The 17,154-nt window shown below is 41.2% G+C and overlaps 1 protein-coding gene across 3 annotated transcripts in view; it reads right to left on the bottom strand.

The window, feature by feature from the left end:
- The window catches only part of DNAJA3 (DnaJ heat shock protein family (Hsp40) member A3), a 45,664-nt gene that overhangs the window by 20,654 nt on the left and 7,856 nt on the right, over positions 1-17,154 (bottom strand). For all 3 annotated transcript variants that reach the window (XR_010323624.1, XM_064295530.1, XM_003417740.4), the window contains exons 3-5: positions 11,569-11,652; positions 9,546-9,746; positions 8,782-8,934 (exon numbers count right to left, since the gene is read on the bottom strand). Coding sequence is in view for 2 of the 3 variants with exons in the window: in XM_064295530.1 (XP_064151600.1) it covers positions 8,782-8,934; positions 9,546-9,746; positions 11,569-11,652 (438 nt within the window). In the remaining variant the exon portion in view is untranslated. The remainder of the gene's footprint in view (positions 1-8,781; positions 8,935-9,545; positions 9,747-11,568; positions 11,653-17,154) is intronic.

Raw genomic sequence — 17,154 nt, 5'->3', positions numbered from 1 at the left:
CAGAAGGCCACAGACACTGGAATATTCTTGTATTCTTCTTTAGACAAATACACACACTTCAAGCATCTGCATGTGCATTACCAGCTTTTAAGCCAAGGAAACACATAGTTCTGCAGCTTTTTTTGTTTTTGTTTTTTTTACAATTAATAAATCATCTTGGGAAGCACTTTCTATCAGTGTATCATTTTTCAGACAACTCACTCCTGAGACCCCTGAGGCGGTTCCAATCCCTTTCTATTACACCCACATCATAAGGAACCCCCTGAACATGTGCTATTCTGCAAGTGTGGGCTGTAGGGCACATTCCCACGATGGAACTGCTAGGTCAAAAGGACATGTGTGCAAAACGCTAACAACTAACAGGAACTGCAGATTCTATTCCCAGAAGACAGGGTAGCGTCCATTCCACCGCCCATGCGTGTGCACTCTCTTCTCCTTCAGGCCTGTCAGTGTGGACTGTATTGATCATTTAGGCCGATTAGGAGGTAAGCCAATGTCTTGTCTTGCCTCCCCGTGCCTGTTCCTGGCTGCTGTTGAGAAATACTTGCTGGTCACTTGCTTCTCCTCTTCTGTTCAGCCTCGACCAGTTTTTCTAACAGGCTGCTGATCTTTTCCTCATTAATCTGAAAAAGGGCTTTAATGTTAGGATTACTAATCCTTTATCAAACGTGTTATAAACATTTTTCTCAGTCTCAGACATTTTGTTTTGGGAGAAATACACTTTGGCCTTACTATCTTATCTCAATGTTCACTTCAGAGATGTTTAAAAAAAAAGTAAGAAGTCACAGCAATTCAGGGCCTTGGAAGCAAGAAGCACTAAGAAAGGCAAATAAAAAAAAATCTGTATCAAGTGCAGTAGCTCAACCCATAACCTTGTGGCAGTCAGAGGAATCCTGCCCTTCTCCAGGAGTGCCCTCTAGCAGAGCACAACCTCAACTTCGTTTTCTCAGACCACACTGAAAATTGATCCTTTCAACAATAAGAAATTTTTACAGGAAAGTAACTTTGAGTTTCTGTTACATGAATGGGCCACAGTTTTTCAGACAACTCACTCCTGGAGGTCCCTGAGGCTGTTCTAGTACTTTTCTGTTACTCCCATACTGCAGGGAACACCTTGTACGAGTGCTATTCTGCATTTGTGAGCTGTAGGGTACATTTGCACAGACGGAAATGCTATCTATTAGTGGACTATTATTCAGTCGCTAAAAGTAGTGTTTAAAATACTCAAAGACATATAAATATGCTAATGTTATAAATAAAAAGGAAAAAAAAAAACTATGTGTGATTCCCAACTATGTTAAAAATTATATACACATAGCCAAAAACACAAAGTCCAAAGACAAATGACAAACTAAAAACAAAATTCAACTCGAATCATCGACAAAGGGCTAATTTACTTAATTTATAAAGAACGTCTACAAATCAATAAGAAAAAGACCAATCACCCAAAAGAAAGAAGGATAAGAGCTTTCAATTCACAGGAAAAAACTGGCTCTCAAATCTTAGAAAAGATATACAATTTTACAAATAATAGATACCTGTACATTCAAAAAATGAAAATGATGCAAAGGTATTCAGTGTCTACAACAGCAAAAGATGGAAACAACCATCAACAGGGGCCTGGCTGAATACATTATGACATGCTTGTGTAAGGGAATACCGTAGCCAGTAAAAAGGCTGAGGCACCTTTACATGCAGAGTATTTCCAACATATGCTGAGAAGTGGAAACAACAAAAAATCAAGGTGCAAAACAACTTTAACTGTACCTTTGGTACTGAAAGATGCACACACCAGTGCACACATTGTCTGGCATCTAGAACACCCAAGAGACTACTACTGGAGGCTGCCTCTGGGGACTGGAACTCAACCACTAAAAGTCACAGTGGGAGACAAACTTACTTTACACTGTTCACAATTTTGAACCTATTAAATTTCTAATGATTTGCATATATTACCTATTCAAAAAATAGCTGATATTAAAAAAAAAAAAAACTGAACAACTGGCAGGAAACACACTAAAATTCTTTATAAATTAAGTTAGCCCTTGTTAAATGGTGGGATTATCAGGGACTTTCGTTTCCTGTCTTTACACTCTTCTGTACTCAAAAACAACTATATACACCAACACATGTACCATGAACAATGAAATGATTTTAAAGGTGAGTGAAAAATGCCCATGCTGTAAAAAACAAAGAAAGCTCTAGAAATGTTCCAGACTAAAGGAGGCTAAAGAGACATGACAACCCCAGGCTGGATCCAGTACTGGAGCAGGAAAAAAACATTGTAAGGACATTATTGGGTCAAGAGACAAAAGTGGAATATGAACAACAGATTATAAAGTACTGTATCAGTACTGATAACCATACTGTGGTTCTGTAACAGAGTGTCTATATTCTTGGGAATACACACTGAAGTAGTTAGGGGTAAAGGCCATGAGGTGTGTGATATGTAACTTACCATTAAATGTCTCAGAAAAAAACACTGTGTTTGTATACATGTATACAAATACATGTGCATTTATATGTATATGTTTTTATAGAGAGTAAGCCATACAAACGGGGAAGCAAATGGTGAGCCTGAGTAAAAGCTATACAGGTATTCTTTTTATTTTTATTCTGCAACTTCTCCGTGAGTTTGAAATTATTTCCAAAGCAAAAAAAAAAAAAAGGTGGGTGGTGGAGAAGGAAACCATCTAAGTGGAACACAAACACAATCAAATAAAACCTAACTGTATTTCAAATAAATAATATAATCATAGTGAAGAGGGCAGGAAGAACTGACCCACATAACTTATGAACACAGTATTCTAGCTTTATACCCTCAATGCAAAGATACGAAGAACTCTAAACAAATAGTGAATGCCAGAAAGTAGGATTGTTTTTGCAATGGTATGACTTAACAACTCTGAAACTACTCTTCGTGTGTTCTAGGATTGGGTAAATGAGTAAATACACTGAGGGTAATCAGAGCCAGATTTTTCCCTGTTAGAGAAAAAAGTTACAAACATGGATGGAAAGGCAGAAGACTAGAATGAACCTTGTCGAGTTAAACTGGAATTAGAAGTATCAGATTTAACTCATGGTTTGTTATGTATATTCATGTATGCATATGTATGCCTGTTTGTATACGTATATCTACATATATGAAGATAGCTATGGAAACATATAGGTATCTGTATGTGTATACATGCATGCACACACACACACATACACACACAAGACACACCACACACACTTTATTTCCTGGCTTGGTCTGGTGAGAGAGCTTAGAAGCAAAGGCACTCCTGTAGCAATGAGCACACCAAGAGCACAGATCTTGGTTTCTAAAAACCGTTCGACACTAATAGGAACCAGAGCTCCTTGGAGAAAAGACTGATTCCAAGGCTGGGGTCAGGGGAAGTACAAGTTGAGGACAGATCATCTTTTTTAGAGGGAAAATAAGGAAGTGCTGAAAGAATGATGAGAACATGTCAGGAAAACATAACAGAAGCCAGCCTGAAGGGACATCCACTGGCCAAATCAGGGACAATATCAAAGTAAGTGACAATACCAATTATAACCCAGTGAAGAAAATAAGAATCCAGGAGTTCATACTGATAAAAACAAATAAACGAATGAGTAGAGAACAGAAAGTTCTTCCTTTCAGTTGAATGCCAACTAATAAACGTAGAAAGAATGTTGGAATTAGAAAAACCACCACTTTGCAACCATCCCAATAATAATAATTGATTTAAGCAAGAATGATCAATGGATGTTAAAACTAGTGGGTAAAAGTTTAATGAGGAAAAGGATACTTATAATGTCAAGGTATCTCCCCATACATTACTCACTAAAAGCCTGGTAAAACTAGCAACTGTATAGTGAAAAGACCTTAAGCAAATGATCATAACTGAGTTCAACATCACCAGGAATGGAACAAACTGACATCTCGTGACTCCTGATATAATGTTCTGAAAAGGATAAAACATCGTTTCTGTGGTATTTCTGCCAAAAAGTCAGAAGAAAATCTCAGATAAGCCCAAATTGAGGGACATTATCTAAGATATCTTGTCTGTAATCTTCAAAAATACCAAGAACATAAATTTGCAAACCTAGAAGAAATGGATGAATTCCTAGAAAAACACTACCTACCTAAACTAACACAATCAGAAGTAGAACAACTAAATAGACCCATAACAAAAAAAGAGATTGAAACGCTAATCAAAAAACTCCCAACAAAAAAAAGCCCTGGCCCGGACGGCTTCACTGAAGAGTTCTACCAAACTTTCAGAGAAGAGTTAACACAACAACTACTAAAGGTATTTCAGAGCATAGAAAAGGACGGAATACTACCTAACTCATTCTATGAAGCCACCATATCCCTGATACCAAAACCAGGTAAAGACACCGCAAAAAAAGAAAACTACAGACCTATATGCCTCATGAACATAGATGCAAAAATCCTCAACAAAATTCTAGCCAAGAGAGTTCAACAACATATCAAAAAAATAACCCACCACGACCAAGTGGGATTTATACCACGTATGCAAGGCTGGTTTAATATTAGAAAAACCATTAATGTAATCCACCATATAAATAAAAAAAAAAGACAAAAACCACATGATCTTATCAATTGATGCAGAAAAGGCATTTGACAAAGTCCAACACCCATTTACGATAAAAACTCTCAGCAAAATAGGAATTGAAGGAAAATTCCTTAACATAATTTTTTTTTATACAAAGCTAACAGCCAACATCACTCTAAATGGAGAGAGCCTGAAAGCATTTCCCTTGAGAACGGGAACCAGACAAGGATGCCCTTTATCACCGCTTTTTTTTTATTCAGCATTGTCCTAGAGGTCCTAGCCAGAGCAATTAGGCTAGACAAAGAAATAAAGGGCATCTGGATTGGCAAGGAGGAAGCAAAATTATCTCTATTTGCAGATGACATGATCTTATACACAGAAAACCCTAAGGAATCCTCCAGAAAACTACTGAAACTAACAGAAGAGTTCGGCAGAGTTTCAGATTACAAGATGAACATACAAAAATCACTTGGATTCCTCTACATCAACAAAAAGAACATCGAAGAGGAAATCACCAAATCAATACCATTCACAGCAGCCCCGAAAAAGATAAAATACTTAGGAATAAATCTTACCAAGATGTAAAAGACCTATACGAAGAAAACTACAAAGTACTAGTACAAGAAACTAAAAAGGACCTCCGTAAGTGGAAAAACATACCTTGCTCATGGATAGGAAGACTTACTAACATAGTAAAAATGTCTATTCTACCAAAAGCCATCTATACATACAATGCACTTCTGATCCAAATTCCAATGACATTTTTTAATGTGATGGAGAAACAACTCACCAACTTCATATGGAAGGGAAAGAAGCCCCAGATAAGTAAAGCATTACTGAAGAAGAAGAAAGTGGGAGGCCTCAATCTACCTGATTTTAGAACATATTATACAGCCACAGTAGTCAAAACAGCCTGGTACTGGTACAACAACAGGCACATAGACCAATGGAACAGAATTCAGAACCCAGATATAAATCCATCCACATATGAGCAGCTGATATTTGACAAAGGCCCAGTGTCACTTAATTAGGGAAAAGATAGTCTTTTTAACAAATGGTGCTGGCATAACTGGATATCCATTTGCAAAAAAATGAAGCAGGACCCATACCTCATACCATGCACAAAAACTAACTCCAAGTGGATCAAAGACCTAAACATAAAGAATAAAATGATAAAGATCATGGAAGAAAAAATAGGGACAACGTTAGGAGCCCTAATTCAAGGCATAAACAGAATACAAAACATTACCAAAAATGACGAAGAGAAACCAGATAACTGGGAGCTCCTAAAAATCAAACACCTATGCTCATCTGAAGACTTCACCAGAAGAGTAAAAAGACCACCTACAGACTGGGAAAGAATTTTCAGCTATGACATCTCCGACCAGCGCCTGATCTCTAAAATCTATATGATTCTGTTAAAACTCAACCACAAAAAGACAAACAACCCAATCAAGAAGTGGGCAAAGGATATGAACACACACTTCACTAAAGAAGATATTCAGGCAGCTAACAGATACATGAGAAAATGCTCTCGATCATTAGCCATTAGAGAAATGCAGATTAAAACTACGATGAGATTCCATCTCACTCCAACAAGGCTGGCATTAATCCAAAAAACAGAAAATAATAAATGTTGGAGAGGCTGCGGAGAGATTGGAACTCTTATACACTGCGGGTGGGAATGTCAAATGGTACAACCACTTTGGAAATCTATCTGGCGTTTTCTTAAAAAGTTAGAAATAGAACTATCATACAACCCAGAAATCCCACTCCTCGGAATATAACCTAGAGAAATAAGAGCCTTTACACGAACAGATATACGCACACCCACGTTTATTGCAGCTCTGTTTACAATAGCAAAAAGCTGGAAGCAACCGAGGTGTCCGTCAACGGATGAATGGGTAAATAAATTGTGGTATATTCACACAATGGAATACTACGCATCGATAAGTAACAGTGACGAATCTGTGAAACATTTCATAACATGGGAACCTGGAAGGCATTATGCTGAGTGAAACTAGTCAGAGGCAAAAGGACAAATATTGTATAAGACCACTATTATAACATCTTGAGAAATAGTATAAACTGAGAAGAACACATACTTTTGTGGTTACGAGGGGGGAGGGAGGGAGGATGGGAGAGGGTTATTTACGGATTACTTAGTAGGTAAGAACTACTTTAGATGAAGGGAAGGACAATACTCAATACATGGAAGGTCAGCTCAACTGGACTGGACCAAAAGCAAAGAAGTTTCTGGGATAAACTGAATGCTTCAAAGGTCAGCGGAGCAAGGGCGGGGGTTTGGGGACCCTGGCTTAAGGGACTTCTAAGTCAATTGGCAAAATAGTTCTATTATGAAAACATTCTGCATCCCACTTTGAAATGTGGCGTCTGGGGTCTTAAATGCTAACAAGCGGCCGTCTAAGATGCATCAATTGGTCTCAACCCACCTGGATCAAAGGAGAATGAAGAATACCAAGGTCACACGATAACTATGAGCCCAAGAGACAGAAAGTGCAACATGAACCAGAGACTTACAGCATCCTGAGACCAGAAGAACTAGATGGTGCCTGGCCACAACCGATGACTGCCCTGACAGGGAGCACAACAGAGAACCCCTGAGGGAGCAGGAGATCAGTGGGATGCAGACCCCAAATTCTCATAAAAAGACCATACTTAATGGTCTGACTGAGACTAGAGGAATCCCGGCGGTCATGGTCCCCAAACCTTCTGTTAGCCCAGGACAAGAACCATTCCCGAAGACAACTCATCAGAGATGGAAGGGACTGGACAATGGGAGAGATGCTGACGAAGAGTGAGCTACTTTTATCAGGTGGACACTTGAGACTATGTTGGCATCTCCTGTCTGGAGGGGAGATAGGAGGGTAGAGAGGGTTAGAAACTGGCAAAATTGTCACGAAAGGAGAGGCTGGAAGGAGGGAGCAGGCTGACTCATTAGGAGGAGAGTAAGTGGGAGTATGGAGTAAGGTGTATATAAGCTTGTATGTGACAGACTGACTTGATTTGTAAACTTTCACTTAAAGCACAGAAAAAATTATTAAAAAAGACAAAAAAAAAAAAACCCCAAGATCATAGAAGAAAAAAGAAGGGTAAAAAACTGTTCCGGCTTAAATAAGACTAAAAAAAAAAAAACAACCCATCGCCATCGAGTCGATTCTGACTCATAGTGACCCTACAGGACAGAGGAGAACTGCCCCATAGGGTTTCCAAGGAGCAGCTGGTGGATTTGAACTGCCGACGTTTTGGTTAGCTGCCAAGGTCTTAACTACTGCACCAGACTAAAGACATGACAACCAAATGCAATGGGTGATCTGGATTGGATCCCAGACCAGTGGATAAATAGCTATGAAGAATATTACAAGGACAATTAAAGAAATTTTAATATAGACAGATGATATTATACCCACTTGCACTGAATTGATTCCAACTCACGGCAACCCTATAGGACAGAGTAGAAAGGCCCCATAGCTGTAATCTTTATGGAAGCAGGCTGCCACAACCTTCTCTTGCAGAGCAGCTGGTGGGTTCTAAACACCAATCTTTTAGTTAGCAGCAGAGTGCTTAATCACTGCACCACCAGGGCTCAGCGATATATCAATATTAAATTTACTGATTTTCACAAGTGAATGTTCTAGTTTTTGGAAAATACACACTCATTAAAACCAAAAACGTAAACAAGTTGCTGTCGAGTTGATCTACCTCATGGTGACCCCAAGTGTGTCAAAGTAGAACTATGCTCTATAAGGTCTTCAATGGCTGATTTTTGGGAAGTAGATCACCAAGGCAATGAGGAAACCAGAAATGACAAAGCAAATGGAACAGAATGTTAACGAATGGTGAGTCTGGGTAAAAGGTATAAGAGAGTTCTTTATACTACTCCATAAATTTGTACTATATCAAAATAAAAAATTATGAAAAAGAAAAAGGAGATTAGTTTTAAAGCAAAATTTAAGTCTTTACCCTACCTTCAAATTACCAAAATATCCCAAAGTGTATTTTCAAAGAAGACAGCATAGTTTTCTTGCTGTGTCTATACTGTCTACCTACTAAGGCAGAGCTCTCCTGAAGAATACAGAAGGTTTTAGATAAAATAGTCAGGAACTCTCAAAGCCCTAGGAACTTGGTAAATAAATACCCATAGGACTAAAGACAAAAGGAGGGGTAGGAAGAGGCGGGGTGCCCACCCACTTACCATCCCAGAGCCACCACAGTAGTGGCAGTGCTGCGCCTTGGTGCCAGGCTCATTCCCTTTGCCGTCGCACCGCTCGCAGGTGTCAGTGATGTTCACAGTGAACTCCTTGTTGACTCCCTTGGCAGCCTGACTGAATGTCAAGTCCATGATGTACTAAAGAAACCAAGGGGAAGGTGTGTCACCCTCTTTTTACAATGACCAAGGTGATGCTCAGTGGGTGGGGTTCACTTCACAGATGAAAGCCTACTCCTCAGGGTTTGTAAGAGGCCATGCATGTTTCAATTTAAGTGAAGATATACTTTTCAATAAACAAGAAATGCTCACAGATAATATCTATACACAGCATTTACAAATAGTCTTAAATGATCCACAACAATAACTTAATCATAAAAAATCTCCCCTCTCTCATTAGCTCCACTAATGTCTTATGACAACATAGATCTGGAAGATGTAGGGTCGGCAGCTGTCTCAAAGTTGAACTGGGCATGTAGCATGCTCTGGTTAAAATGCTTACCCCTTATTGTGAACTCTGAGAGCCTTAGATGCTGCCTGATTTACCAATTTTAAGAATACAGTCAAATCGGAAGTACTCATTATAACCAATTGGATTTTTCAAGTACTGGAATTATTTTCTACCAAAGTGGCTGCCTCCAAATCATTCCACCTTAGCTGGTTCAACTTTTCCTTTGAGAAGTAGAAACTGATAAAACTTCTATTTTCATCAAACTTAGCCTAAAATTCGAATGACTCTTTGAGGCATTTACCTCCTGAGGTGAATCAAATACACTCTGGAAATCTCCAAATGATGATGATGAGAACTCCCCAAATATCTTCCTGAACAGTTCCTCAGGGTCGACGGTGGGGCCTCCCCGCCAGTAGCTGTGCCCAGAGCTGCCAGCCCCAGGGTCAAAACCTGCTGAGCCATAAGCGTCATATTGCTTTCTCTTCACTTCGTCACTCAGCACCTGCCGGAAGAAAGGGAAGACAATTACACGCCTGTTTCTCCCAAGGCACTAGAATACAGACAAGGTAAGGTAAGTCAACCAGCCGCAACACTGCTGCTGTGCGCAAAAATAGGACATGAAGTTCTTTGAGATGGAGTGAGACTGTGACTTCAGCACCTAAAAGAGGACAGAGATGACTACGTGGAAATTGAAGAATGGGGCCTGGAGTACTTTTAAAAAGTTTAATAGAAGCTGCCAGGGGCTGCCTTCGACGTAAAAATGTTTACACATGTGAGTCCCTAGATTCTTCCTGGATTCCCTTGTCCACACTCTCCTCAGGAAATGCTGCCTGGCAAAGACTTACACTCAGAGACTTTACCCTGCACTGACCAGTTTCCTGGAGGTCAGAACAAAAGGAGCAGCAGGTAGAAGTGACTGTGGTACCCGGCAAACTTTTGGAAGACTGTACTCACTCACACAGACACACGCAGACATCTGTACAAAACTGTTCAGAGGAATTACCTTGGGAAGGGGTCTAAGGAAGGACAGAAAAGAAGCATATTTTTCTCTTTTATCTCTTTGCTGTCCTTTTTTTTTTCTAATTAAAAAGAAAATGCAGGCACAAGGAAGGAATAGTTTCTGGAGACACACTGTTAAAAGATGGAAGCGAAGTGACAGACAGACAACAGTATGGACAGAACAGAGGAACACACCAGCCACACTGGTGAGAACTTGGCATGGAGTCCACTCAGACCAGAAACTAAAAGGGGCCCTGTCCTGGAGTCAAACAGAAAAAAGCATTCCTCCCCGATGGGAAACAGCGGTTCCACCTAGACTCAGAGGGAGAAACACAGCAGACCAGCCAGAGAATAGCTCAGCACCCAGGGTGCCCAAGCAAAAAGAAAAGAAAGCAGGTGGAATGAGGAAGAGGCAAGTAGACGTGAGAGAAGGGAAAAAGGCAGAAGTCCTTGAGTTCCTGGGGCTTTTGTTTCCCGGTTCCAGCTCCTTACCACCCTGGATTCCTCTATCCTCCTAATCACACCTGCCTCATTAAAAAATGAATCTTAAAGACTGACTTGATTTGTAAACTTTCACTTAAAGCACAATTAAAAAAAAAAAATTAATCTTATCATTCACAGAAGCAGGTTCTAGGAGTCTTTAGCGTATTATCTATTAGCTTGACTTACTGTAACAAAACTGTATTAATTGGAAAATACACTATCAAACACACCTTAAACTAGATGTAGCTGGAAGGGAAAAAGACACAAGAATTCAACAAATACTCACTTTAGGATGCTCTTATACGTGGCTGCATATTCCTGTGGATAGGTAACACTCTATATTTCCCGAAACTCTATCAGATGGTAAAGGTCTGGGAAGAATGTCTACGTGCAAAGACTTCTGGAATTGATCAGTAATTATTTCATAGACACATGTTTTGTCTCTCTGATTTACATTCTACATTCATGCAAGCTATTTTACATTCTCCTGGTCTCCTCCTTTTATAATATCTACCATCCTAACAGACAGTAGGGGTTCACAAGCCATGAATTAATTCATCCAGAGAGGGGAAGCGCTGGGTCCCTTATACCAGTAGTTCCCAAATCAGCTACGAAGGGGAATTACCTGGGAGTTTTGTGCATATAGATTACTGGATCCTGTTTGTTGAGATTCCAAGTTAGTAGTCCTGGCGATCTTTAGATGTATTTTTTTTTTTTTGCTGCAGGACACACCCTTCACATGGACGTGGTGGGATGCCAGGCTGCCCTGTCCACTGTCCAGTGAACCCTGACTCATGCGCACAAACAAATGGCACTAACTAAACACATGCCAGTCATGTTACCTCGTAGGCTTCCGCCAGCTGGGAGAACTTCTCCTTGGCTTTGGGATCATCCTTATTTGTGTCTGGGTGATATTTCTTGGCAAGCTAAGGGAAAAAAATGGTAAACCATCATGGGCACAGGAAAATTATCACAACAGGCCCCCAGTGCCAGTCACAATTACTCCTCCTTAGTAGCAGTTGTCTCTGGAGTCTTAGCAACAATAGTAATTCTTAAAACAAGATTTTAGACTTTTAACAGACTCTTCAAATATGAGGTGTGTACACACTGTTTCAAACACAACAAATCTCTACCACACATACAACTAATTCTTTGGAACTTGGGCATCTTTGTAAAAGCAGGGTCCAAAACAGTGTGTCTGATGGGCTATCACTTCCAGAAAAATGGGAGAGAATGACCAGATAAGCAGATGTACGTGCTGTGTAATTCATACTGGAAGGAATACAACACGATAAAATGATAACACTGTTGCTATGAGAGGGATACAGATAACGGAAAGAGGAAAGACTTTTTACTATATACTCCTTTGTACGTTCTGAATTCTAAACAAAATTAATGTATACGTTACCTATTCAAAAAATAGGTTTATTGATGGTTATGATGGAGGGGAGGGGACGGGAAGGAAAAACACTAATTAGACAACAGATAAGTGGTAACTTTGGTGAAGGGTAAGACAGTACACAATACTGGGGAAGTCAGCACAACTTGACCAAGGCAAGGTCATACAAGCTTCATAGACACATCCAAACTCCTGAGGAAGTAAGTCATTGGGCTGAGGGCTGGGAGCCACGATCTGGGGTGGACACCTAGCTCCACTGGCATAACACAGTTCATAAAGAAAACGCTCTACATCCTACTGTGGTGAGTAGCATCTGGCGTCTTAAAAGCTTGTAAGCAGCCATCTAAGATAAGATACTCCACTGGTCCCACCCTGTCTGGTGCAAGGGAGAATGAAGAAAACCAAAGACACAAGGAAAAGGTTAGTCCAAAGGACTAATGGACCACAACTACCACAGTCTCTACCAAACTGAGTCCAGAACAAGTAGATGGTGCCTGGCTACCACCACCAACTGCTGTGACAGGGATCACAACATAGGGTCCCAGACAGAGCAGGAAAAAAATGTAGAAACAAGTTCAAATTCACAAAAAAAGACCAGACATATTGGTCTAACAGAGACTGGAGAAACCCTGAGAGTATGGCCCCTGGACACCCTTTTAACTCAGTACACAAGTCATTCCTGAAGTTCACCCTTCAGCCAAAAACTGCTATTGTTAGGTGCCACTGAGTCAGTTCCGACTCATAGCGACCTTACAGAACAGAGTGGAACTGCCCCACAGGGCTTCCAAGGAGTAGCTGGTAGATCTGAACTGTTGACCTTTTGGTTAGCAGCCGAAATCTGAACCACTATGCCACTAGGGCTCCGCAGCCAAAGATTAGATAGGCCTATAAAACAAACAAAAACACATGTAGTTCAACCAGGTATACGAGACTAAATGCACATCAGCCCAAAAGCAAAGACAGGAAGCAACAGGAAAACTGGATGAATAGAAATGGGGAACCCGAGGTCGAGATGGGGAGAGTGTTGATCCATCTCAGGTTGGCAACCAATCTCACAAAACAATCTGTGTGTTATTTAATGACGAACTAAATCTGCTCTGTTAACGTTCACCTAAAGCACATACACAATAAAAAAGGCTTAAATATTTAAAAACAAAACTCTTCAGTTGGCTCTCCAGAGCACATGTGTGATGAACACTCTAAAACAAAGGCTAGTTAATGTGCAGTAGCTACTGGGAGGGCAAGAAGGTTCACAAAATCCTAAAGCCGAGAAACTCAAGAAGCCCACTGGCTCCATCCCTGCCAGCAAGTGGCTCCATCCCTGCCAGCAACTGGCTCCCCAACCATGGCTACAGTTGAACTCCAGGGAGTTAAAACCACAGCTGCTGGGGTCAGATGGTCTAGACCTACCATTCACAGGCTATGAGGACCCTGGGCATGTTACATAATGTCTCTGAGCTAGTTTCCTCATTCTGTAAAATGACAATAATAATGGCACCTACTTCACAGGGTTATGAGGATAAAATCAGATAACCTAGATAAAGAATTTAGCACAAGGCATGGCACACAGTAACACTCCCATTAGCTATTATTAGGACATAACTGGGAGTACGAGGACATAGTCCAGAGGGGGCACCTAGGAAGTTCTAATAAAAATTTTAGAATTTCAACGATGATCCAAAAATAATTGATATCAGTATGCTCTGAACCCCCAAGATGGCCACTTTACAATGAAGCACTGCAAGCCATTTCAGAGCTTGTATTTTTGTCTACATTGTGTTGCTCCTGTACCACAGGGTCCCTGGCACCACCTGGTAATATCACCAACAGCAGTACCACCTGGTAGTACCACCTGGCACCCTTATGTGAAAAGAAGAAGGGAGCTGTGCCAAGTAAAGACAAAATAATGTCATGTCTCATGATATGAATTAAGAACTCAGAGGAATTCAAATTCAAAAAATACTGGGAGAAACGAGACAGCACAGGCTGTATGGGTGGTGCCGACTCCAAAAACTCTGCGCTGGGGACTCCTATAAAATACCCATGGCATTACAAACCACCTGATCTTAGCCAGACATTATCTACCACATGGAATCACTGTTGTTCAAAAGGGGATGAATACGTTATCCAAGTTGAGCAACAGTGCAGGATTATTTCCAGTGACAGGGAACTCACTACCACCCAAAGTGGAGTGTACCCTGACCAGCAGCTCCTGTTGTTAAAAAGTTCTTCCTTAGAAGGGGCTTAACTTTCTCCACTTCTGCCCTCTGGTATCACACAGATAACTTTAATCCCTCTCCCACAGAATACCCTAGCAAACAACTGAGACTAGATAAAACTCATTGCCATCGAGTTCTGGCCACCCTATAGGACAGAGTAGAACTGCTCTACAGGGTCTCCAAGGCTATAATCTTTACAGAAGCAGACTGCCTCATCCTTCTCCTGCGGAGCAGCTTGTGGGTTTAAACCGCTGACCTTTCAGTTAGCAGCCAAGCGCCTAACCGCTGCACCATCAGAGCTCCTTGAGACAAGATAGCATGACCCTCCAAGTCCTTTCTTTATGCTTAGAGTCAAGACCCACAGCTAACTCTCAATCTTCCTCGCTAGGAAAAGGAAGCACTACAAGGAGCTAGCCCTGTGGAAAAAACACCTGTCTATGTGCCACCCAGCTTTGGTTTCCAGAAGGAATGAGGATACGACAGATGTTGCCAGAAACACCTGCCCACTTCCTGAAGTCAGGAAGATGAGGACAAAAACACCAGAAGCAGTAGTTCCAGCATTCAGAGTCTTCAGCCATGGGTGGAAAAGGAAGGGGCACAATTTCACCAGTTCCCCCAAACTCAGCCTGTCTCTGAGATGCTCTTCCTCACCCAGGTCACCGGCTGTGTGCTGAAGGGGTCCTCTGGGTGTGCCCGGCAGCTAGGCTCCAGCATCATATGATCTACTGGTTGGTCCCAAATACTAAAGCAAAAGATGCTGGTATGTTCATGAGACCAGCATGTGGAAAAGGGAACTCTCTGCAGCCAGAAAGACCTGTATTTTAGGCTCCTGGTCATCACATATCAGCATAGTGGCAAGTCATAACCTCTCTTAAACCTCAGTTTCTTCATCAATAAAACAGAGATGTTAATAGCTACCCCATGAAGTTACCAGGAGGATAAAATTCCATGATGCACATACAACCTGTATCAGCATCTAACAAGTGATTGATCAATAAAGGCTATTCAAAAAATTTCAGGTTTTAACTTTGATGAGAAACATTTGGGGTCTTAAACGCTCCAAGCAGCTAAGATGCATCAATTGGTCTCAACCCACCTGGAGCAAAGGAGAATGAAGAACACCAAAGACATATGGTAAAGACAAGCCCAAGAGACAGAAAGGGCCATATAAACCAGAGACTCCATCAGCCTAAGGCAGGAAGAGCTAGATGGTACCCAGCTACCACCGATTGCTGCCCTGACAGGGAACACGAAAGAGAATCCCTGATGGAGCAGGAGAACAGTGGGATGCAGACTTCAAAATCTCGTAAAAAGACCAGGCCTAATGGTCTGACTGAGACTAGAGGGACCCTGGAGGTCATAGTCCCCAGATCCTTTGTTAGCCCAAGACTGGAACCAGTCCTGAAGCCAACCCTTCAGACAGGGATTGGACTGGACTATAAGGTAGATGATGATACTGGTGAAGAGTGAGCTTCTTGGCTCAAGTAGACATATGAGACTACGTGGGCAGCTCCTGTCTGGAAGGGAGATGAGAAGGAAGACAGGGACAGGAGCTGGCTGAATGGACGCAAGGAATATAGGGAGAAGAGGAGGACTGTGCTGCCTCATTAGGGGGAGGGCAACTAGGAGTACATAGCAAGATGTGTATAACTTTCTGTATGAGAGACTGACTTGATATGTAAATTTTCACTTAAAGCACAATAAATAAATAAATTTCAGGTTTTAAATTGCACAGCTTTACCTGATCTTCTTACTCCCATGCCTAAAAATCTGAACAGTTCCCTACTCTCTTAAATTCTTTAGTACTTGGCCAAGGCCCTCAACTGTCACATTTATTTGGCCATAGCCTCTACCTGTTCATCTTCTCCCAACCTTGCACCAGGTACCCTACTCTCCTGCTCAAAGAGACATGCTGTTCCCAAGCTAGATCTCTGCCTCCCCTCCCATGTCTTTGTTCACTCCAACTATAAAAAGGCAAATAACCCAGCTGAAAAATGGACAATCTAAAAAAAATCTAAATAGACATTTTTTCCAGAGAAGATATAAAAGTGTGTAATAAGCACATGTAAAGATACTCAATGTTACTGGCCACTAGGGAAACGCAAATCAAAACTACAATGAGATGCCACTCTGTACCCAATAAACCAAAACCAAACCAAACGTGTTGCCGTCGAGTCGATTCCAACTCATAGCAACCCCGGTGGCATAATGGTTAAGTGCTACGGCTGCTAACCAAAGGGTTGGCAGTTCGAATCCACCAGGCACTCCTTGGAAGCCCTATGGGGCAGTTCTACTCTGTCCTATAGGATCGCTCTGAGTCCGTACCCAATAGAATGGCTAAAATCAAAAAGACAGGTAATAATAAATGTTGAGAAAAATGAGGAGAAATTGGAGCCCTACTCACACACTGCTGGTGGGAATGTAAAATGTGCAGCAGCTCTCAAAACCAATCTGGTAGTTCCTCAAAAAGTTAAACATAATTACCATGCTGTTGTGTGTCAAGTCGATTCCTTCTCATAGCGACCCTATAGGACAGAGTAGAACTGCACCATAGGGTTTCCAAGGAGCTGGTGGGTTCAAACTGTCAATCTTTCGGTTAGCAGCCTGAGCTCTTAACCACTTTACTACCAGGGCTCCATAGTTACTCATATGATCTATCAATTCTATTCCTAAGTATACACCCAAGAGAAATGGAAACATATGTGTCCACACAAAAACTTGTACACAAATGTTCATAGCATTATTCGTAATAGCCAAAAAGTAGAAATAACACAAATGTTCTTCAACAGACAAATGGATAAACGCGGTAC

This window comes from Loxodonta africana, chromosome 12, assembly GCF_030014295.1.
Source record: "Loxodonta africana isolate mLoxAfr1 chromosome 12, mLoxAfr1.hap2, whole genome shotgun sequence".
Lineage (NCBI taxonomy): Eukaryota > Metazoa > Chordata > Mammalia > Proboscidea > Elephantidae > Loxodonta > Loxodonta africana.
This window is presented reverse-complemented; position numbering and strand designations above follow the sequence as displayed.